At 33.9% G+C, this 18,776-nt stretch overlaps 3 protein-coding genes across 7 annotated transcripts; all 3 read right to left on the bottom strand.

Annotated features, from left to right (window-relative positions):
• Positions 1-539: 539 nt before the first annotated feature.
• On the bottom strand, positions 540-9,351 carry LOC110610177 (protein DGS1, mitochondrial). Of its 4 annotated transcripts, none has more exons than XM_043954179.1 (14): positions 8,867-9,342; positions 8,667-8,781; positions 8,388-8,582; positions 7,529-7,666; positions 7,202-7,363; positions 6,878-7,072; positions 5,621-5,721; positions 4,694-4,783; positions 3,376-3,448; positions 3,272-3,300; positions 3,069-3,192; positions 2,026-2,136; positions 1,046-1,146; positions 540-958 (listed from the first exon to the last, which is right to left on the bottom strand). In XM_043954179.1, the coding sequence occupies exons 1-14, from the start codon at positions 9,088-9,090 to the stop codon at positions 838-840; spliced, it is 1,779 nt and encodes a 592-aa protein (XP_043810114.1). In that variant the 5' UTR covers positions 9,091-9,342; the 3' UTR covers positions 540-837. The 4 variants fall into 4 exon arrangements, 3 of the variants coding, with proteins under 3 accessions (XP_043810114.1, XP_043810116.1, XP_043810115.1); XM_043954181.1 differs by having other exon boundaries at positions 9,055-9,339; XR_006350027.1 differs by lacking the exon at positions 540-958 and having other exon boundaries at positions 1,108-1,146; positions 2,026-2,140; positions 8,867-9,351.
• A 2,783-nt stretch (positions 9,352-12,134) lies between these two features.
• On the bottom strand, positions 12,135-13,636 carry LOC110609555 (probable ribose-5-phosphate isomerase 2). Its single transcript, XM_021749207.2, has one exon. It carries the CDS (start codon positions 13,262-13,264, stop codon positions 12,449-12,451), a length of 816 nt encoding a protein of 271 aa, XP_021604899.1. The 5' UTR covers positions 13,265-13,636; the 3' UTR covers positions 12,135-12,448.
• A 689-nt stretch (positions 13,637-14,325) lies between these two features.
• On the bottom strand, positions 14,326-18,739 carry LOC110608487 (pentatricopeptide repeat-containing protein At4g14170). Of its 2 annotated transcripts, none has more exons than XM_043954174.1 (2): positions 17,029-18,739; positions 14,326-14,650 (listed from the first exon to the last, which is right to left on the bottom strand). In XM_043954174.1, exon 1 carries the CDS (start codon positions 18,608-18,610, stop codon positions 17,120-17,122), a length of 1,491 nt encoding a protein of 496 aa, XP_043810109.1. In that variant the 5' UTR covers positions 18,611-18,739; the 3' UTR covers positions 14,326-14,650; positions 17,029-17,119. The 2 variants fall into 2 exon arrangements, with proteins under 2 accessions (XP_043810109.1, XP_043810110.1); XM_043954175.1 differs by having other exon boundaries at positions 14,326-14,647.
• Between the last annotated feature and the right edge of the window lie 37 nt (positions 18,740-18,776).

Raw genomic sequence — 18,776 nt, 5'->3', positions numbered from 1 at the left:
TTAAATTGAATGCTCTCTAAAAGGGTGGTATAAGATTATGAAGAATGATGATTTCGTTTTTAAAATTGATAATTTGGTGTCAATTTTTTGAAGTCACCATAGGCATGGCGTTGCAAGGAAGGAGCAAAAAGCCTCAGGTATTGATAGCTTTTTTTTAAAAAACTTTTTAATAATGTTTCGTGCAATAGGGTTTAATTTTAAAACACATTAGAACTGCTGAAAAGTAGTTGTTAATATTCGATTGCATTACTGATGAAATTCGAAGTGATAATCATAGAATCAGTTGAACATTGTTCATTTAAATTCTGTAGCAATAATAGAGGAAAAATTGAAGAGGTAGCATATGACTATTACAGGAAACAAAACTAGATGGAAGCTTACCAAGAAGCTATTGGGAAAAAAATAAAAAAAAAAAAAAGAAATTTTGAAAATGATTGCACATCGTTGTATGATGTGAATCTCCCCTCCAAATTTTCATTAGGGTAAATCAATGCAAGGTGATAAGATTACAAAAGATTACGAAACGAAAGACCAAAAACTAGAATGCTGAAATTTCTTTAAATCACAAAATGAATTGGTGTAAAAAAGATCAAGTTTACCCCAGAATACAAGCTCACGAATTGTTGATGTGAATAAGTAAAGCAAAATGTCAAAAAAAAAGTGAACTCAAATCTCAAAATCATTACTATTCAAAGCGACCACATGACTTGAGATGCTCCGGGCTGCTTGCAAAATTGAAGCATAAATCAAAATGAAGAGAGGATGTTTCTCCTTTTTCATAATTTTTTTCCAGGATAGATTGCTAGTAGTAACACATGAGATGAAAGAAAAAAAATGCTATTGCTGCTTTAAGGAAGGAAGCAAGCACTCGTAGACACGCTCCATTCGTGATGTCACTACAAGCTTATACGTAGTTTGAAGGCTGGGTTTTCCCAGATCAATAATATCCTGCCTCAAACTGTTTGACACGACAAAAGTCAGCTTCAGAAACAAATGCATATGCCTTACTCTATACAATTCAAATAACAAGTTGAGCTATACTAACCATCGCCATTCACCAGTTGCTTTTGCATGCCTCTCAACAGCATGAAACAGGCGATCCAAGCTGGATAACATCAATCCAAACATGCATTGTGACTCCTTTTCCTGAAAAAGAAAAAACAATTGACGATTTTTGTACTTCCATTAATTTATTTATTACATTTATCCTCTCCTCTTCTCTCTCTATCCCTCCCACCACCCCCCACCCCCCCACCCCCCCAAAAAAAAAAAAACTTTTTGTGAGCACAGTTTCAGGAGAGCCAGGATTTGGCAAGAGTTGATATCAATTTATAGAGGATGCATTATCTATTTAATTTGACTTTTTTTTTCAGCAGCAAAGTCTCAACTGCTTCAAAATTACAGTTATCAAATCACATACAGTTCTTGAAGACCAACTGCTGAGAATTCTTTGTTGCTTATGCACAGATGCATGCAGAAAATCAGATCAAGCACCACAAACTGGTAAATGTCAGTCAAATCAATAGAGATGATCATATTTGCATGTCGAGATGCATGCGCAAGCCACAATCATCCCTTTGTGTGTCAAGTTGGTGAAAAAAAAAACGAAGGCCTAGGGATTTTGGCAATGGGTGGCATAGAAAATGGATAGTCCTCGGCACAAATCCTTCCCCAAGCAAAAGAAATAACCCCAGATTGCTACAGTTTGTATTGGAGAAGGTCATTATACACAAAAGTTGTGTCATCCAATAACTGTGTCAAAAAATATAGCCAACATTATACACAAGTAATAATTTTTCTTTTTCAAGTAAAAAAATCCATAGCCACTACCAAATAAAACATTGTTGAACAAAGAAATTTGTTAAGTGAGGACATGCTGAGGGAGAAGAATAGGGAAAGAACAAAGAGCATCACAAGTAATTCAAATATACAAACTAACAGCCCTGAAATCTCAATAATGATTGAATGTTTAAGAGATGAGAAAATCAAGGAAGAAGTATCAGAACACCAAATCTAGCTTCTTACCAGTCCTTGGTCAACAAATGTTTGGTACTGCAAAATCTTTTTTTCAACTTCCACTAAGATTAGCCTCCTTTGGCGCCGAGCAATCCTTCCTCTTCCTTCTGCTTTAGTATCCTGACTTGTGCAACCAAATTAATAACAAAAGGACAACAATTAAGCATTTTCCAAACTTTGACAACTATAACAGGAAAAACAAGATTGATTAGGTCGAAATCTTTAGCGCAATTGATCAATCCCAGTTACAAAAGCCATAATATACTTTGAGGTGTCAAAGCACTGAAAATATTCATTTATCACAATTCAGTTAAGCCCAAAATTCACGTAATTTTCCATATCTAATTTTCACAAATCTTTTACATAATAAGAGTGCATTTGAATAATTTTATTGGAAGCAAAATATAAACAATCAAATCCTTAAAAGTATCCGATAAGTTGACATTTGAATGGGGACTTTGAAATCCAAATATTTGAAATTGAGTTTAAAAACATGGATTTTAATGAAGAAGAAATCTTATTCTAAATTGAAATCCTGATAAAGGAATAGGAAAAACAACGGGGAGTATGCCTAACCAGACCAAAAACCTGTTAACACTTAAAGGAATATATATCTCATTCAAGCAAAGCAAATGGGGGGTGGGGGGCGCTCTTTACCAAATACCTTTTTTCTAACCTCTGTCCAAACTATCTAAATGAAACCTCATTTTCTAACATGACATTTCCTAAGTTGCAATACATAAATTTGCCATATTCACATCTCTGGGGAATATAATGTTTCTATGATGTTTTACAAGGGTTGTGGAATAATTATCAGTAAGAGTGTTTTACTGTATATGCAGTTTACGCAACCCAACCACAATATGTCATAAAATGAAAGAAACAAAAATGATGATTCCATGAGAAGAGTCAGAAACTCAAGACGGCGTAAATGAGATGAACAGAAGCTTCAGATATATATATTATCTTAGCCAGCATAGGGTACTGCACCAGCCATCATATAACATACAATTCAGTGATAGCCCTGTGAAAATTCATTAAAATTTCCTTACCTGTTTGAACCATGCACGGACTAACATCAGCAGAACAATAGAAATAAAAAATGCTGGCAAGGCAGCTAGAATAGCAAAGTTGATTTCATTTGCCTTGAGAATCTGATCCAGTTCAAGCATTGCCCTGTTTGAAGATTAAATGAGACAAATTAAAGGAAAATAAGATTTGATAACTTTTCCAAGATACGAGTCGCTGAACTTACGTCTCAATGTCTAGTTTTAACTTCTGAACCTGAAACACAGAAAACCCATTTTAGTATGACTAGAATTACAAGCAGAAATTCCATAATAAACTAGCTTTTAGAACCTGGATGAGCAGAGCACGGGCAAGCTCCCCACTTAGAAGATTTTGAATAGGGTGCATAAGTTCTTTTTCATACCTAAATTTTACAAAATCAGAAAAAAAAATAGAAAACATAACCAGTAGTTCAAGGGACATGGCATTACAAATAACAATAATGAGGCAAAAGTTTCAAGATATTTAAGAGTATTGAATGTCCAACTATTGTCCAAAGCATCTACTGCACTTATAGTCATTGAAAACTGAATATCTGCAATTCATATACATTCAAATAGGCCACACAAACAGGACCCTTCACCCTTCCAGAACACATGCCAAGAGTAAAGGCAATTTAAATTATTGAACATGTAATATGCTTTATGGAATTTAAAATATGTTACCATCCAACGAACACAAAGCAACCAGAAATACATGCAACCTACAGGTACATATAGATAAACCACGTATGCATCATAGATATTTATGAACATGTTATACTCAGATTTATCTCATCTTATGCAATGCCTTGAGCAATTTTAAAGAATCTATAAGACTTGAGTTACTTCTGCAATCAACCTCCATATTTAACACAATTATGCAGCTAACATGAAATAAAGAATATTCTTTGAGTCCTTGTTGGAAAAAAAAGGCTGTAAAGACTTCTTTTTGCGGTTATTTTTTTTAAGGTTGATTCATCATTCTTTTAGTTTCACATATAGAGCATAAGTCCTTCACTAGAATAGGAATGCTAGAATCCTGTATATTCATGAGTCTCTTTTAGTTGACTAGAGACAGCTATTCTCAAAGATATTTTCCAACATCTTTTTTTGAATCTTGTGAATTGTGATGCAATTAAAATTTCAAAACTAAGAGCCACATTTACTGGACCCTTGGTAATTCTGCATAATTAAACAAAAGGGTGTATCACGCCCAACTGCCTGGCAATTGTGGTCATTGATTTAGGTACACCTAGTGGCAAATTTGTTGGCACTTGGCAAGTAAAACACATGCAAAACATGCAGCATTAGAAACAATATCTGTTTTTGTTACTGTTTAGAAAAGAAACAGTAAATGTAGTTTCAAAATCACAAATGTTATGAACAAAGGTTTTTTGGGAATGTTACTTTTAAAAGTCACCATCACCAGCATTTGGAAACACCAATGGCGTTCCTTCATTTTCAGGGACCATAGTAGCCATCTCGGTTTTAGGACCTAACGTCCCTCTATTCCTGCCCCAATTCAACAATTCCCTAGTGGTGCTCTATATGCAATCTCTTAGCATCTCATTGCCTCCTTATTTGCAAATACAAATACAATCATATGTAACTACCCATAGGCTTAATACCTTGCCATAACTATTTCAAGCATTTCCTGATCTGATGCATTCTCTGGAAACTTTTGTCCTTTCGTCTGCTCGCTAAAAGTCAATAACATTCTGTGCCAAGCAAACAATCAGATAAAGTTGAATGAAAATTGAGCTCAGCAAAGCCAAATTATCTTGTCAGAAAATTGAAGTTTAAATAATAATATCAACAAAACAAAACAAAGGAACTCCGTACCACATAGACATTCATTTTGTCTCCATAGCAGTGCATGTTAGTTGCAATAATTTTCTAAGTCAGCCATAAAAAATCTACTATTTATGCAATTCCAGAGTTTCTACATCCCTCCATTGACTCAAATTATTGCAAGACAAGAAAAGTTCCTGAATGGCCCCAAAATTTTCTTATTCTTTAATTAATAAATAAAGGTCACAAGGGGGTGCACACCCATGGGGAAAAAGAAAAGGTAATACATCAAGCAAAGTGATCGAGAAAAATTTAAAATCACTGAACCTTTACAATAGTCCTAAACCAAGCAAAAGGGCCAAAAGTATCCATATAGACAATTCAAAGTAAATTGGGATAGAAGCTGAGTTAAATATGCCAACATAATGGCACAAAATCATACACATATAAGGTATCCTTCACAAAAAAAGCATCTCCTTTCCCACTTATCATGGTGAATATCTTATGCATTCCTCGGCATTCTCTCATCTTCTACTTCCATAAGAAAGCTTAAATGTAAATTAAAAACTATACCTAAGGAATGAATTTTGAGTGAGATCATATGCAGATAGTCCAAACAGAAAAGGAAAGAAAACGTCAGTCACATTAACTCACAAGGCATGTGTAGGGTACTTTTGTGAGTAAGGTAAGATATAAATTTTAGCATAATGAGGCATTCCAATGCTATGAGGAAAAAGGGAGAACAACTGGAAAGAAATTTTGACCTGTGCAAAGAATTTGCAGTCAGCTGCACTTCTTCTAACTCCATCACTCCTTTGTCTCTCTTCCTAAATGTCTCAAAAAGTTCATCTCTAATAGACAAAAGCTGATCATAGATCAAGTGAAACATGGTTAATGACTTGAAATTTTCACACATCCCTTAATGTAACACATGGATACAACATTCAAAATAAATAACTAGCAAAACCAATAAGCAAAGGGACTAAGACTGACATAATCTAACTTCATACTATTACATAATTTCAATCGACCAAAAAAAGTGGCATAAAACTACAGCCACCTACATCCACATATGAAGGAAAAATACAACAAACTGCTAACTGGGATTTGGATATCAGAGCATGGGGAAATAGGTATGCTTCATCAAATACTTGATTTAAATGTTCAGAGGAACCCAAAAGTTAATGGCATATCATCAAAAGTAAAGGGCTATTATGCCATTCAAAAATTCCAACATTTAACCCCGATCTCAACAGGTACATTACATATAATTAATATAGTCCACCACTTAGGCAAATCAAAGTTTAAAATAAGGACAAACATAGATCCAGGCTGAATATTTTGAGTTCATTAATGGATCAACAACGAGATTCCACAGAAGAAAAAGTTAAAAACAAAAATTATCAAGGAATTACCAAATTAAGACCACCAGAGGATGTGTTAAGATTGGAATCAGATTTCCAGAACCAAACTATTATGATTAGTAGGGAGAATAAGAGACAGTAATTTTATGAAGACGAGAGACGAGATAGCTGTGAATTAATTAGAGAAGTCAAAATTTAGGTTAAGTGGCAGGACCAGTTATTCCTGTTGATAAGCAGTGTATAAATAATGGCCCATGACTTAGACAGGATCAATCCAAAAAATATAAATATTATAATCATTTTCCTCTCCAATTCTCTTTATTCTCTCTCACCTAAGTCCTGTTTCTCTCTCTATTTCTTCTTCTTCCCTCATCCGGTCTTCCCTTTCTCTATTTCTCCCTAATTTCTACTCTTCTCTACAATCGGAATCCTGCACCATGGCATAAATATCTGTTGAGACTGGGATTGATCCTTAAGCAAGTAAGAGCTGAATATCTTTATTAGCATTTACTTTATTTTTCCAAACAATGAGTTCATCTTCCAAAATTTCTAAGAATAGAAGTAAGTTACTGATCCTTTAAAATGCCAGCACTAACACAAAAACAAGAGTTCATTGGTCAAAGCAACTTAATAATGCGAAAGGAATCTAGTGTATACCGGTTGCTCCACATGTTCATTAAAGAAGCTAACAGTTGAGTCCTTTGCACCACGAATCCAATTGTCAATATCAGGACTTCCCATCAAACGACTATGCCTTAGGAGCCACATGGAACAAACAGATAGGCCGACTGCACCACATGTGTAACGAATCCAGTACTGTGTTACTTTCTTTGGCTTTTGGTGTTTGGCAACCTAAGAAAATATTACTTATGCATAATATTAACTCAAAATCTTAAACTGAAATGGTGAAGACAATCTATCAATTACAAGATGTCCATATAAAGTCAATACACAAATGAAAGGATGATGAAGTATTCTTACTATAATAGATAAGTAGGAGTCCAATTTCTGTATATTTTTATTAACCAAGTTGATGGCATCTGCAATTTCACATTTGGTCCACTGAGAGCCTCCTTGATTAACTTCTGGAAGTGTATCAAATAGTAAAGGGAACGAGTAGCTTCCACCAACAGAAGAATCAGCCTGCATATTCATTGCATATGAATTAAAAAGATATAAAAACAAGCATGCATAACAAGTGTATATAAAAACCTTTAGGATATCACAATGAGCTCAAGAGTAAAATCCAAAAAGACTATCATGAGAAAGAAGGAAAAAAAAATAATCATCTAACATTTTCATACTTACCCCGCGCGCTGCATGTAGATGGCCAATTGATGCCTCCAAATTGGAGAATAAACTGTCAACATTAACTAGCAACGAGGGGAATGACTTTTCTGGATCCTTCACCAACTCTTCTCCACATCTATCAACTTCCATGTAAACCTGTAGATACAAGCAAGATATCCATTGAAAATCAACTAACATGTTTTTGAGAATATGTGGTGCTTATATGTGCATTACGTACATGTATAATGAATTATACTGAATGGGCTAGAAATAAGAAACTTCACACAATTTACTATAATTTAGGAGAAGCTTCCTGGTTGCATAGCAAGAAAAGGAGCTATAATGAAGATTATAAGACAAACAAGATGATGTGAAAAATTACTAAGAGGGAAAAGACAAAGAGAGACACCAAGTGCTAGTATACCTACAAACATTTTCATTAGATAACTGTATCCCTAGAAACTTAACATGCTAACAGACTTAAGAAGATGCACTTAAAAGCCCACACCACCACGGTATACTATGGAACTCCCCTCTTCACAAGAACATTCATGAACCATCCCTCCACGTCAATTGGATCTTAACAGCATTACAAAATAAATAAGGAAAAATGAACAACATAAAATCATTGTCTTCTGTATGTGTATGTAAGCATGCGCCAGATAAAAAGAGCCTACTATAGAGGACTATGGGTTCAAATTGAGAAATGAGAACCAAATCAATCAGTCAACATTGAAATGTTTTGCAAGGGGAAGAAATAGTTTAAGGTTGTTGGTGATAAGGAATTACAAACGCAAACAAATCAAAATAAGTGAAGAAACATTATTAAGACTGAAATACACAATTGAAATGAGACATAAAACAAGATGGAGAATACCTCAGCCAAGAATGTAGCAAGCACACGTCTTAATGTCGTTAAAACAGCCAGCCTCTCAGATATATAAGCAGATGCACATTGGCTCATTGAAGGACCATCAGCAATATATTCTTGCACCAACTGAACTGTTCCATCAATGAAAGCACGAGGCCCTCTCTCGAAGATCATGAAGTATAATTTGCGAGAATTGGAACCCTGCAAATTAATAGAAAAATACCGAGAAGATGTTATTCACATGGAACATAAATAAGAATGCACATACCAGACTAAAGAGCTCACCTCTGCTCTAGATTGCCAAAATCGCAAATTCTTTTCCACATTATGCAAATTTACTAAGATGTGGCCCATTATATCCTCCAACACCTCATATACCACGGAAGCCTCTTTCACGACCCTGAATAAACAGAGAGGGGAAAAAATAATCTTGTATCAGAATTTGATTAGAACACAAAAGGATATGTTAAAAGAAGAGGTCATACAGAGAAGATTCAGGGGAGTATGAGGGCAAGGGGAGAGGGAGGCAAGGCCTGCGTCTGCGAGAAGAAGCACGGGCTGTTCGGCGGCGGAGATTGGAGATTTTCCCGAGAAGATTGGAGTAGAAGGAAGGAAGTATAGTAGAGAATCGGTTCCATAGATAGTGAGAGTAAAATGAGACTAGGGTTTTGACCTCTTTGGATTCGTCTTGAGAAGGATGATCCTCCATGGTTGTTCTGTTTACTCTGCTTCTAAGCTGGCAGTCGGTTTATAAGGAATCGACTGATATTTCATTCTATTCAAACATAGTCGTCTGCATAGATGATTTGCAAATCCGAGAGTGCCCCCTTTCTTCTTCTTTAAATTACGAAAATGCAACTTCTTTTTGTTTACATTTGCTATTATTTTAACTACTTATTGTATCCTTAGAAGAAAACAACTTATTGTATGAATGCGAGGGCCTTTTGTTTTTTTTTTCAATAAAAAATTATTACATTGTTAAGAACAATCTCAAATGGATCTTGATTAAAAGAAATCAAAATTAATTAAAATTGAAATATTCAATTGATTATAACAATCGGAATAAAATAAATAAGTATTTTTTATATTCTTAATTAATCAATTATATAAATAAAAAATAAATTTTTATTTATAATAATAATAAATATAATTTATTTTAATAAATACTTATAATTAATATATTCGAATAAATCTGAAATGTTTTATAGCTAAGCAATGCATTTCAAGATACAAAAGCAAAATTTAGAGAAGCAACCTCCTCAAACTTATAATTACATTAAACAATAACATTCTAAGATCTCAACACCCATTAAAAAATTTTGAGATTTATCAACATACATTTTATTATTTTCTTGAATCAAACAAAATATAAGAGATAAACATAAATCCATGGCTAAATAATTCCAAGACAAACCCATCACACAAAAATTTGAAAATAGAAAAGATGGAAGAGGGAATGAGTAGATCTAGATGCGCAGGAGAGGAGCATGGTGAGAGCAACAGAAAATGGAAAAAATTGCGAGAGCAGCAACGCAAGCAGTGGCAGTGGCGAGATCAGCGGTAGTGCGAGCAGCAGTGGTGGCTCGAGCAGCGGCAGCAACAGAAACTGCTCAGCTTTTATTTTTATTAAAAATTGCACAAATATTTGTATGAAGAAGTGGAAGAGGAGGAGAGAAGTCTGAGATTGAGGGCGAGATCGTGAGTTGAAGGAGAAGAGGAAGAGAGAGAGGAGGAGAAAGGAGAGATCGTGAATCTAGGGAGACATTGTGAGATTGAATGTGAATGGAGGCTAGGTGTTTTGTTTAATTTTGTTTATACAGTCAGTTGGCTCGATTTATTCACTGATTTCGATTTCAGTTAATTAATCGAATTGAATTTAAATAAAAATAAAAATTTTTATAAAACTAAAAATCAATCCAAACCGATAAAAAAACCAAATCAAAGAGTTCATTTAGTTCAATTTTTTGATTTAAACTGAAATATGCTAGATATGCAGACAAGAATTCTCAAAAAAACAGCTCGGGCCACAAGAAAATGATGCTGTAGTCAACTTAAGAATAACAAAATACCACATTGCAATTCATATTGTTTGAACAAGGTTCAACTACCACTTGCTTACATTTCCAAAATGAAATTTTTGATACTGCAATTGCAGTTTTGAACTTCTGGAGAAACAAATACCTGCAGGGTCTTCATGAATTCTTTCAAGCAATATTTAACACGATGGAGAGTTAGAGCTTTATGAAAATTAGCAGAGCCAAAAATAGTGGTTAACATCATCAATTTGGTCAATCAAGCATTGAGGACATATGTTATAAAATTGTTTGGGTTTATGGAATTCCAAATATAATACTTATTATCTGACTTTGCTTTAGATTTTGCATAAAGAATAATAGTTAATCACAATTTTGATTCATAGCTCAAATATGGAACCATTACTCCATTTTACAGCTCTTCTGCAAACTTTTTACAGAATATATATTCCCATTTATATGAAAGAATAGTCATTCCATGAACACAAAAACAACTATTCTATTCCACTAACCAAAGAGGAAACAGAGCCTATTTGTGTAGCTCTGCATCTGAAGTTTCTTACCTTAGCAACACATAATAACTCTTTCACCTCAATATGGTCAAACAAAGCATATACATCAGACAACACTTGACAAAATAATCAAATAAATCTATGCATCTTTAGCCACATTCATCTTCAGAAATACCTACACTCAAAGCAGTCCATACAAGTATACACATCATATTCTGCTCTAAAGATGCAGCACAAAGCAGTAGCTTATAAACCTCAACTGCATAAATCTGCACCCACCTTTTTTCCAAAAAGATTAGCCTAAGCATTTACATACTCACCTTCTGGAACTATATTTTTTGGATTTTTTTGCAAGCATTTTGAGTGGATGATATGTTAAGTTCATTCAACTCGGCACTTACCCAAAAACCAACCACACTTGGTCTTGTAAGATTTTTCTATACTTATTGCAAAAATTGAGCTTTAACAGATGCATGATAAAAAAAAATTGTTGACTTTGACTTGTTGGCTTCAACGATACCTAGATGTAGTAAGAAGAGTAAACTTTTCAAACCTCTAAAGTAAGAGATTGTATAAAGCATGACAGATATCCAAGAAGTTTAGACAGCTGGAATTTACAGGCAGTTCTTTCTTTCCCTCTTCCTTCTTTCCCCAAGGTAATATAACAAACATAGATTAGATACTATCCATCCTAACTGCAATGTCTAATCCAGTGTATTAGAAAGCCACTAATGACCATACACGCAATTATGAATCAATGACTTTAATATTTGCATACACCCTGTCCTAGAGTAAAGAAAATAGAGCAAAGGATTGCAAAGGAAAGAGATTACAAAGAGATACTACATAGAATTAAATGCAATAAGTTAAAATACAATTAGATATATTTGGGTTAATAGCGCAAGAAAAACTTGAAGCTTCATTAGCAATACAGCATGAAAAACTGCACAAATTATAGGCAATAGGCAAAGAGGCAAAGCTAAATAAACTAAAACTTGTTGCCTTCAGGATTGGTTAACTATAGCACAATTTTTGTTGATGAATGAGTAGACATGCCAATAACAACTTGCTAACTCCTATATAACACACAAGTTTGAACAAAATTCAAGTACTAACCGCATCCCCCAAAACTCGGTTTTATGCATCAAAAGAATCGGCCAAGAAGCAATTTATGAAAGAGATAGTATCACATCCATAAAAAGGGACTCTTAAGTAACAATGAAGCAAGTTTATATTGAATAAATTGTCAACCAGCTGCAGCTGACATAAATATGACACTAACCAGCCACGAAAGCCAAAACTGACTTTCTCTAGTAAATTCAGACTTTCACCTCGATACATAATACCAAAATTTGAGGAGTCTCCTCATAAATAATTTTGCTAGGAAACTAAAATATTCCCTTCCCTCTTAAAATATGATCACCATTAATTTCCCCAATTTTTAATCAGAAATCATTAGAAATGTTAAACTAATGCCTAAATATTTCAATCCAACGAAACTACCTCATTTCCATTCCAAGAACTACGTATGCTTATTCTTGATAGTGACCCCAAGTTCCCCTGCAACAATGACTGTAGTTGCCATATCAAGAAACATGCCATGCTCAACAACACCTGCTAGCCTCAGAATTGCATCACTCGCAGCTTTCAAGTCCCCCATATCTCTCTTGAAGTACAAATCCACAATATAATTCCCATTATCAGTAACAAAAGGCTCCCCACCACTCTCCTTGCCATTAGAACCCTTGGTCCTCAGCTTGGCCACACAACCTGCGTATCCAAACAACTCCTGCAACCTCTTGGCAGTGAATTTCCAACAAAATGGCACAATTTCAACAGGCATAGCTAACCCACTACCCCCAATATATTTCACCATTTTAGTCTCATCGACAATTACAACGAACTTCTTGCAAGCACCCTCTATCATTTTCTCTCTCAACAAGGACCCACCTCGGCCTTTCACTAAATTGAGATGGGGATCAACCTCGTCGGCCCCATCAATTGCAAGATCGATATTTGGATAGGAGTCAAGGTCTGACAAAGGGATTCCCAAAGAAAGAGCTTGTTCGTGGGTCTTTTTTGAGGTGGGTATGCCGATAATGTTCTTGAGCTTGCCTTGACGCAAAAGCTCACCAATTCGGTCCACAGCATGCTTAGCGGTGGAGCCAGTGCCGAGGCCAATAACCATGCCGGATTCAACATACTCGACGGCTTTGTAGGCAGCGATTTTCTTGAGTTCATCTTGGGTTAGTATTACTGGGGACGGAGACAGAGGGGACAAGCCTGTCTCCACGGATTCAGAGGCACGAAAATTGAAATGAGGATAAGGAATGGCCATTTCTTGAAAATGGGAACCCCAAAAAAAATTACAATAAATGGGTTAATTCAGTTGAAAAGAATTTGGTTAAAATTAATCAAAATCTAAAGCAGAACCATTTCCAGAGCAGATAAAATCTAGATGAAAAAGGAAAGAGATTTGGAAGAAAGGTGAAGAGGAAGGAGGAACCCAGATGATAAAATCAGGGTTGAAGACTTGAAGGTGGCGGAGGCTGCAGGGAGGGACGAAGAAGTTGGATTCATGGAAGAGAGTATATATAGCGGAGGAGGAAGAAGGGTTGAATTAAAGAGATAATTAAGAAATAGATGTGTGATGGGAAAAAAAGGCGTGTTTAGTGAGACTTTCCTCGAAGAGAGGAAAATCCTATCTTGTGGATTTTCACGAGACGCTGTCTGTCCCTTGTCAGCGCGCTTCCGAGTTTGTGTCTCTGTATATAATAATCATTTTTCTGACACTACTCGGGATTTTTTTTAAAAAAAGTGTAAAAATTATAACTTTTACTGCTTTATAAATACAAATTTATTTTGTACTCAAATTATATATATATATATTTTAAAGTAATTTTGTAATTAATTCAATTGTAATTTGCAAACCATACAGAAGTAGGCGATTCATTTACATCCTTGTTTTTATATTTAATTTTGCGGATCATAAATATATTTAAACTAATTAAATAGGAGAAGCATGAATCGTGCTTGTAAATCTTTAAATAGAATAGACATGAATTTGCTTAATGTATCAAATGAATGGTGGAAAGGGTTACAGTATTATTCAAAATATTTTTAGAAAAATTTACATCATAATAATGAGCTTTCCAATATTCAAGACTAAGTACAGATTATTGGGAAAAATAGCATCAAGTTGATTTCTGTCCCAAAAAAAAAAAAAACTTTACTCATAAAGAAAATTGCATACTGCCAATTCCAATTTCTACAATTAAGGAAGTTAGTGTAAATTTCATTTTTACCTATCTTCTATATTATATTATACAAAAAGTTAAATTAGTTAACTAATAAAATTACATAAAAGTGTGTATTAATTGAACTACAAAACTTTAACTATAAATGTTAAAATTCATAAAATTATATATAGTGAAATAATATCAACAACAAAATAATAAAAAAAAAATCAAATCTTTATGCACATTCTCTTTAATCAATTATTTTCTGAAAAAAAAAAAACATTAATTCTACCAGTAACTTTTGTTTTACAGGACCAAAAAAAATATAAATTAAGGATCGTAAAAAAGGATAGCACAAGCAAGGTATGCCAATAAGGACTACTCACTCCTCCACTCGGTGATTGCATGTGAGCGTGACTCAAAGGTACATCTGAACCAATGAACCCCAAAAGGCGGAACCAATCCTCTTCATTGCATGACGGCTTCTTCAGAATAAATCCAAAACCAGCATTACGGTTGAGGACTAAAAAAGGCATTTTCCATCTTACATATTTACAAAAAGTTTTAGAAATAATTATTTTATTATTTTAATATTTTTATAAAAAATCTAAAATATATTACATATAATTTTTTAAATTAAAATTTTAATTAATATAAATTCAATTAAACTTTTAATATTTTTATTCTCTAGTTTAAAATAGCTAATTAAGCTTTTATATTATTATTTAAAGATTAAATAAGCCATCATCTAATATAATTTTATTTTTTAATAATATAATATTATTTTTTATAATTTAAAATATCATATTTTTTAATTATCATAAAAAATTTTAAAAATATATAAATATGATAAATAATTTTTAAAAATATAAAAATAAAATTTTATTATATAAAAAATATTTTTATTATTAAAAATAAGATTATATTATTTAAAAATAATATTATATTAAATAAAAATTTATTTGACTCTTAAATAAGAGTATAACACTTAATTGGCCCAAAATTTTAAATTAAATTTATTTGACTTTTAAATAAAAATACAAAAATTTAATTAAATTTATATATATATTTTAATTAATATATTTAATATATATATACTTCAATAGCGCTCTGATTACAACAGTGCAAACACCCTTGAGTAGTAAAGTAATCAAAATATAACTATATATATTTTTCATATGTAAAGTAGTCAAGTACTCCTTTCAAGTGAGCCCAAATAGGAAATATCTTTAGAGTCCCAGTTATGAAAATAAAATCCAAAATGATAGATGTGAAAGAATGACATTAAAAGAAAAACACATCGATCCAATGTATTGGATGTGCTTCAGTTTCAAGACTGTCACTACAGCCAATACTTCTCTCACCTAAGAATCACATATCAAAATGTGCAACTCACCTTTACCCTTTGTTTGCCCCTTATATTAATTATGTTTGGAAAGTTTTTTAGGAGGAAAGAAAATAAAGAGGAAAAATAAAAATAAATAAAAAGTTATTTTCTATTTTTTATTTGGATGATAAAAAGGAAATAAAGGTGGAAAGTTATTTATTAAATAGTAAAATATCTATTTTGTCCTTTATTTTATAATTAAAATAAATTATTATAAAAATAAAAATGTAATTTTAGTTATTTACTATTCACTTTCTCACAAAACAGAGGGGATGTTCATGGGTCCCATAATTCACCTTTTCGATTTATTTTTCTCTCCTTATTTTTTTTTTGAAGTGATGGATGGAAAATAAGTTTATTTTCCTCTCTAATTTTATTTTTCTCTCCAATTTTCCTTCCCCTCTTATTTTCCCCTCAATTCAAACATAGTGTTAATTATAAAGGAGAAATGAAAAGAAATTAAAAAAAAGAAGAAATGAAGAGAAAATAATAATAATAATAATATGATTTATTTTCATTTGTCTGGATAGATTATTAGAATAGGAGAAAATACAATTTCTCTAATATAAAAAATAACACTAATATACCCTCACAAATTAAGAAATTGAGGCTTTAAAATAATGATGATATTTAAGTATTTTAAAATAAATAATTCTCATTTCTCTCTGTTTCCTGCTAATTTAGAGAGAAATGCTTTGGACTAAATACAAATAGTTTGAGAAATATGATTTCTTTTTCTTTATTTCCATTTTTTTCTTTTCTTTTCTTCCCCCTTGGTTGATGTCCAAACAAAGAATTTAGGGTAATTAAATTTCTTTTCTTTCCTCTTCTCTCTATTTCCCTCGATCCGAACAAAGCATTAGAGACTAACCTAAGGATTTGGCTTTGTTTTCCTCTACAAACAGGATAATCCACCAGAAGAGGAGGAGGAGGAGGATAAGGGAGAGAGATGCGTTTTAGGAGGGATATAAAACAATGTGTTCCTGTTTGATATAAGCTTTCTATCAAACTCGCATGAATATGTTGATGCATGTAAAAGCAAAAATACATTATGACACTTTACTTCTCTCATGTTGAAATAAGTTAAGTAGGATACCTCAACCAAAAAGAAGAAAAAAGATGGACACTGAAACATCAATGAGAAAACAGAAGAAACACTTTTCAATATTATGACAACCTAGATCCCCTTGTCAGAAAAGAAACACTCACATTAAGAACTTAATTCTATTTCCCTCCGCTTATTGACACATTTACCTTTTCTTTCTATGTTTTGTCGGGACCTTTGCAATTAGAAGTTTTCCTCTTTTTCTTTCTTTTTCATTTTATTTTTAGCTTCACAGATTCTAGTACAACAAAGTGAAAGGTGAGGTGTTCAACTTAAACGTTGCAGCTAAGGCTACTAAGGACATGTGGTACTTAAAGTCATGATATGCAATACAAAGCATTCTCCAAAATGATAAGCCATATATGACTAACCTTGTCTCCGGACGCTGATGCACTCTGTTTTTGTATCTTACTCCAACAAAGCAACCGGAGCGATTGTAAATATATCACACAAAATCACTCATCAGACTTCAAGAAAATCCAGATCTTCATTTTGTGATAGAGGAAAAGAACTCTTTGATTCAATCAAGCTATACCCAGGTACCTTAGAGACGTTCTTTTCTTTCATCAAGTCTCTAATTATCTCAGCCTCGTCATATCTACCAGCTGCTGCATACATGTTGGACAAGAGCACATAATATCCAGCTTTCTCTGGCTTCAACCTAATTAATTTCTTTGCAATTCGTTCTCCAACCTCAACATTATTATGAACTCTACATCCCGCTAATATTGCACCTAGCACTGCTTCATCAGGTTCCATGGGCATATCTTCCATAAACCTCTCTGCCTCTTCCAAAAGCCCAGCTCTCCCTAGACAATCAACCATACTAGCATAATGTTTGAATCCAGCCACCAGTCCATAGTCTTTGATCATTTTGAAGTAGGAACGTGCTTCCTCCACCAAGCCACCATGGGCACACGCTGATAAGACACCAAGAAATGTTACATCATTGGGCTTAATCCCTCCCATATGCATCTGATCAAAAAGCGCCAAAGCAACACTAACATTGCCGCTCAATCCGTAACCCAAAATCAAAGAGCTCCAAGAAAACACGTCTCTTTCACTCATTTCATCGAAAACACTGTGCGCATAAGCTAGTGCTGCACATTTAACATACATATCAACTATAGCGTTCCCTAAGCTTAATTCGAATGCCAAGCAATTTCTAAGACACCACCCATGAACACTTTTTCCGTGTTTTAACCACCCCAATTGACCACACACCAAAAGCAAGCTCACCATAACAACCCCATCAACCTTGACATCCATATCAACCATCTTCCTAAAAACTTGCAATCCAAACATTGGTTCCCCATGTTGAGCATAACCAGCCAGCATTGCTGTCCATAACACCGCATCTCTCTTAGACATTCCATCAAACAACACTCTAGCATAAAACAAATTGCCAAAAGTAACGTACATAAAAACCAACGCCGATGCAACAAACAAACTCACGGCCCAACCCGTTTTCACGCACAACCCATGCACTGAACTCCCTAGTTCCACAGATCCCGAACCAGCACACGCCCGCAAAACAAGAGGAAGCGAGAAGTCATCGGGTCGAACATGGGATTCCCTCCACATATGAAGAAACAAGTCTAAAGATTTCTCGGGAAAACACGACCGAGAAAACTCACCAATAATGATGTTCCAAGAGTAGATATTTCTACATGGCATGTGAAAGAAAACAGAGAGAGAATGAGGAATGAGTTTGTTGTGATGTGAGTACATCAAAACCAGCTTAGAACTGAGGACTACATTGTCGTACAGGAAGGTGCGGATTAAGCGAGCATGGAGGTGGCGCAGATGGGTTAGGTTAGGGGAAGAGTGAAGAAGGGCAAAATAGTGTGAAATGAGAGAACTGTTTTGAGGGTTCGTGGAAGTGGTGGTGGAGAAGAGCTTATTGAAGAGAAGAGCCTTTGTCCTTGCCCAGAATAGCGAAGCTACGTGCATGGCCAAGCCAGAAATTACCGCCGAGGGTGAGCGTAGACTAGTTTTATCTCCATTAATTCACAAAAAGAATGTAGTAAATGAGAAATTAATTTACTATCTCAATTAAATGAAAAAAAGAAAAAGATGGAACTTGTTATATCAATAGAATAAAAGGAAATTTCTTAGT

This window comes from Manihot esculenta, chromosome 2 (assembly GCF_001659605.2).
Source record: "Manihot esculenta cultivar AM560-2 chromosome 2, M.esculenta_v8, whole genome shotgun sequence".
In the NCBI taxonomy this organism is placed as follows: domain Eukaryota; kingdom Viridiplantae; phylum Streptophyta; class Magnoliopsida; order Malpighiales; family Euphorbiaceae; genus Manihot; species Manihot esculenta.
This window is presented reverse-complemented; position numbering and strand designations above follow the sequence as displayed.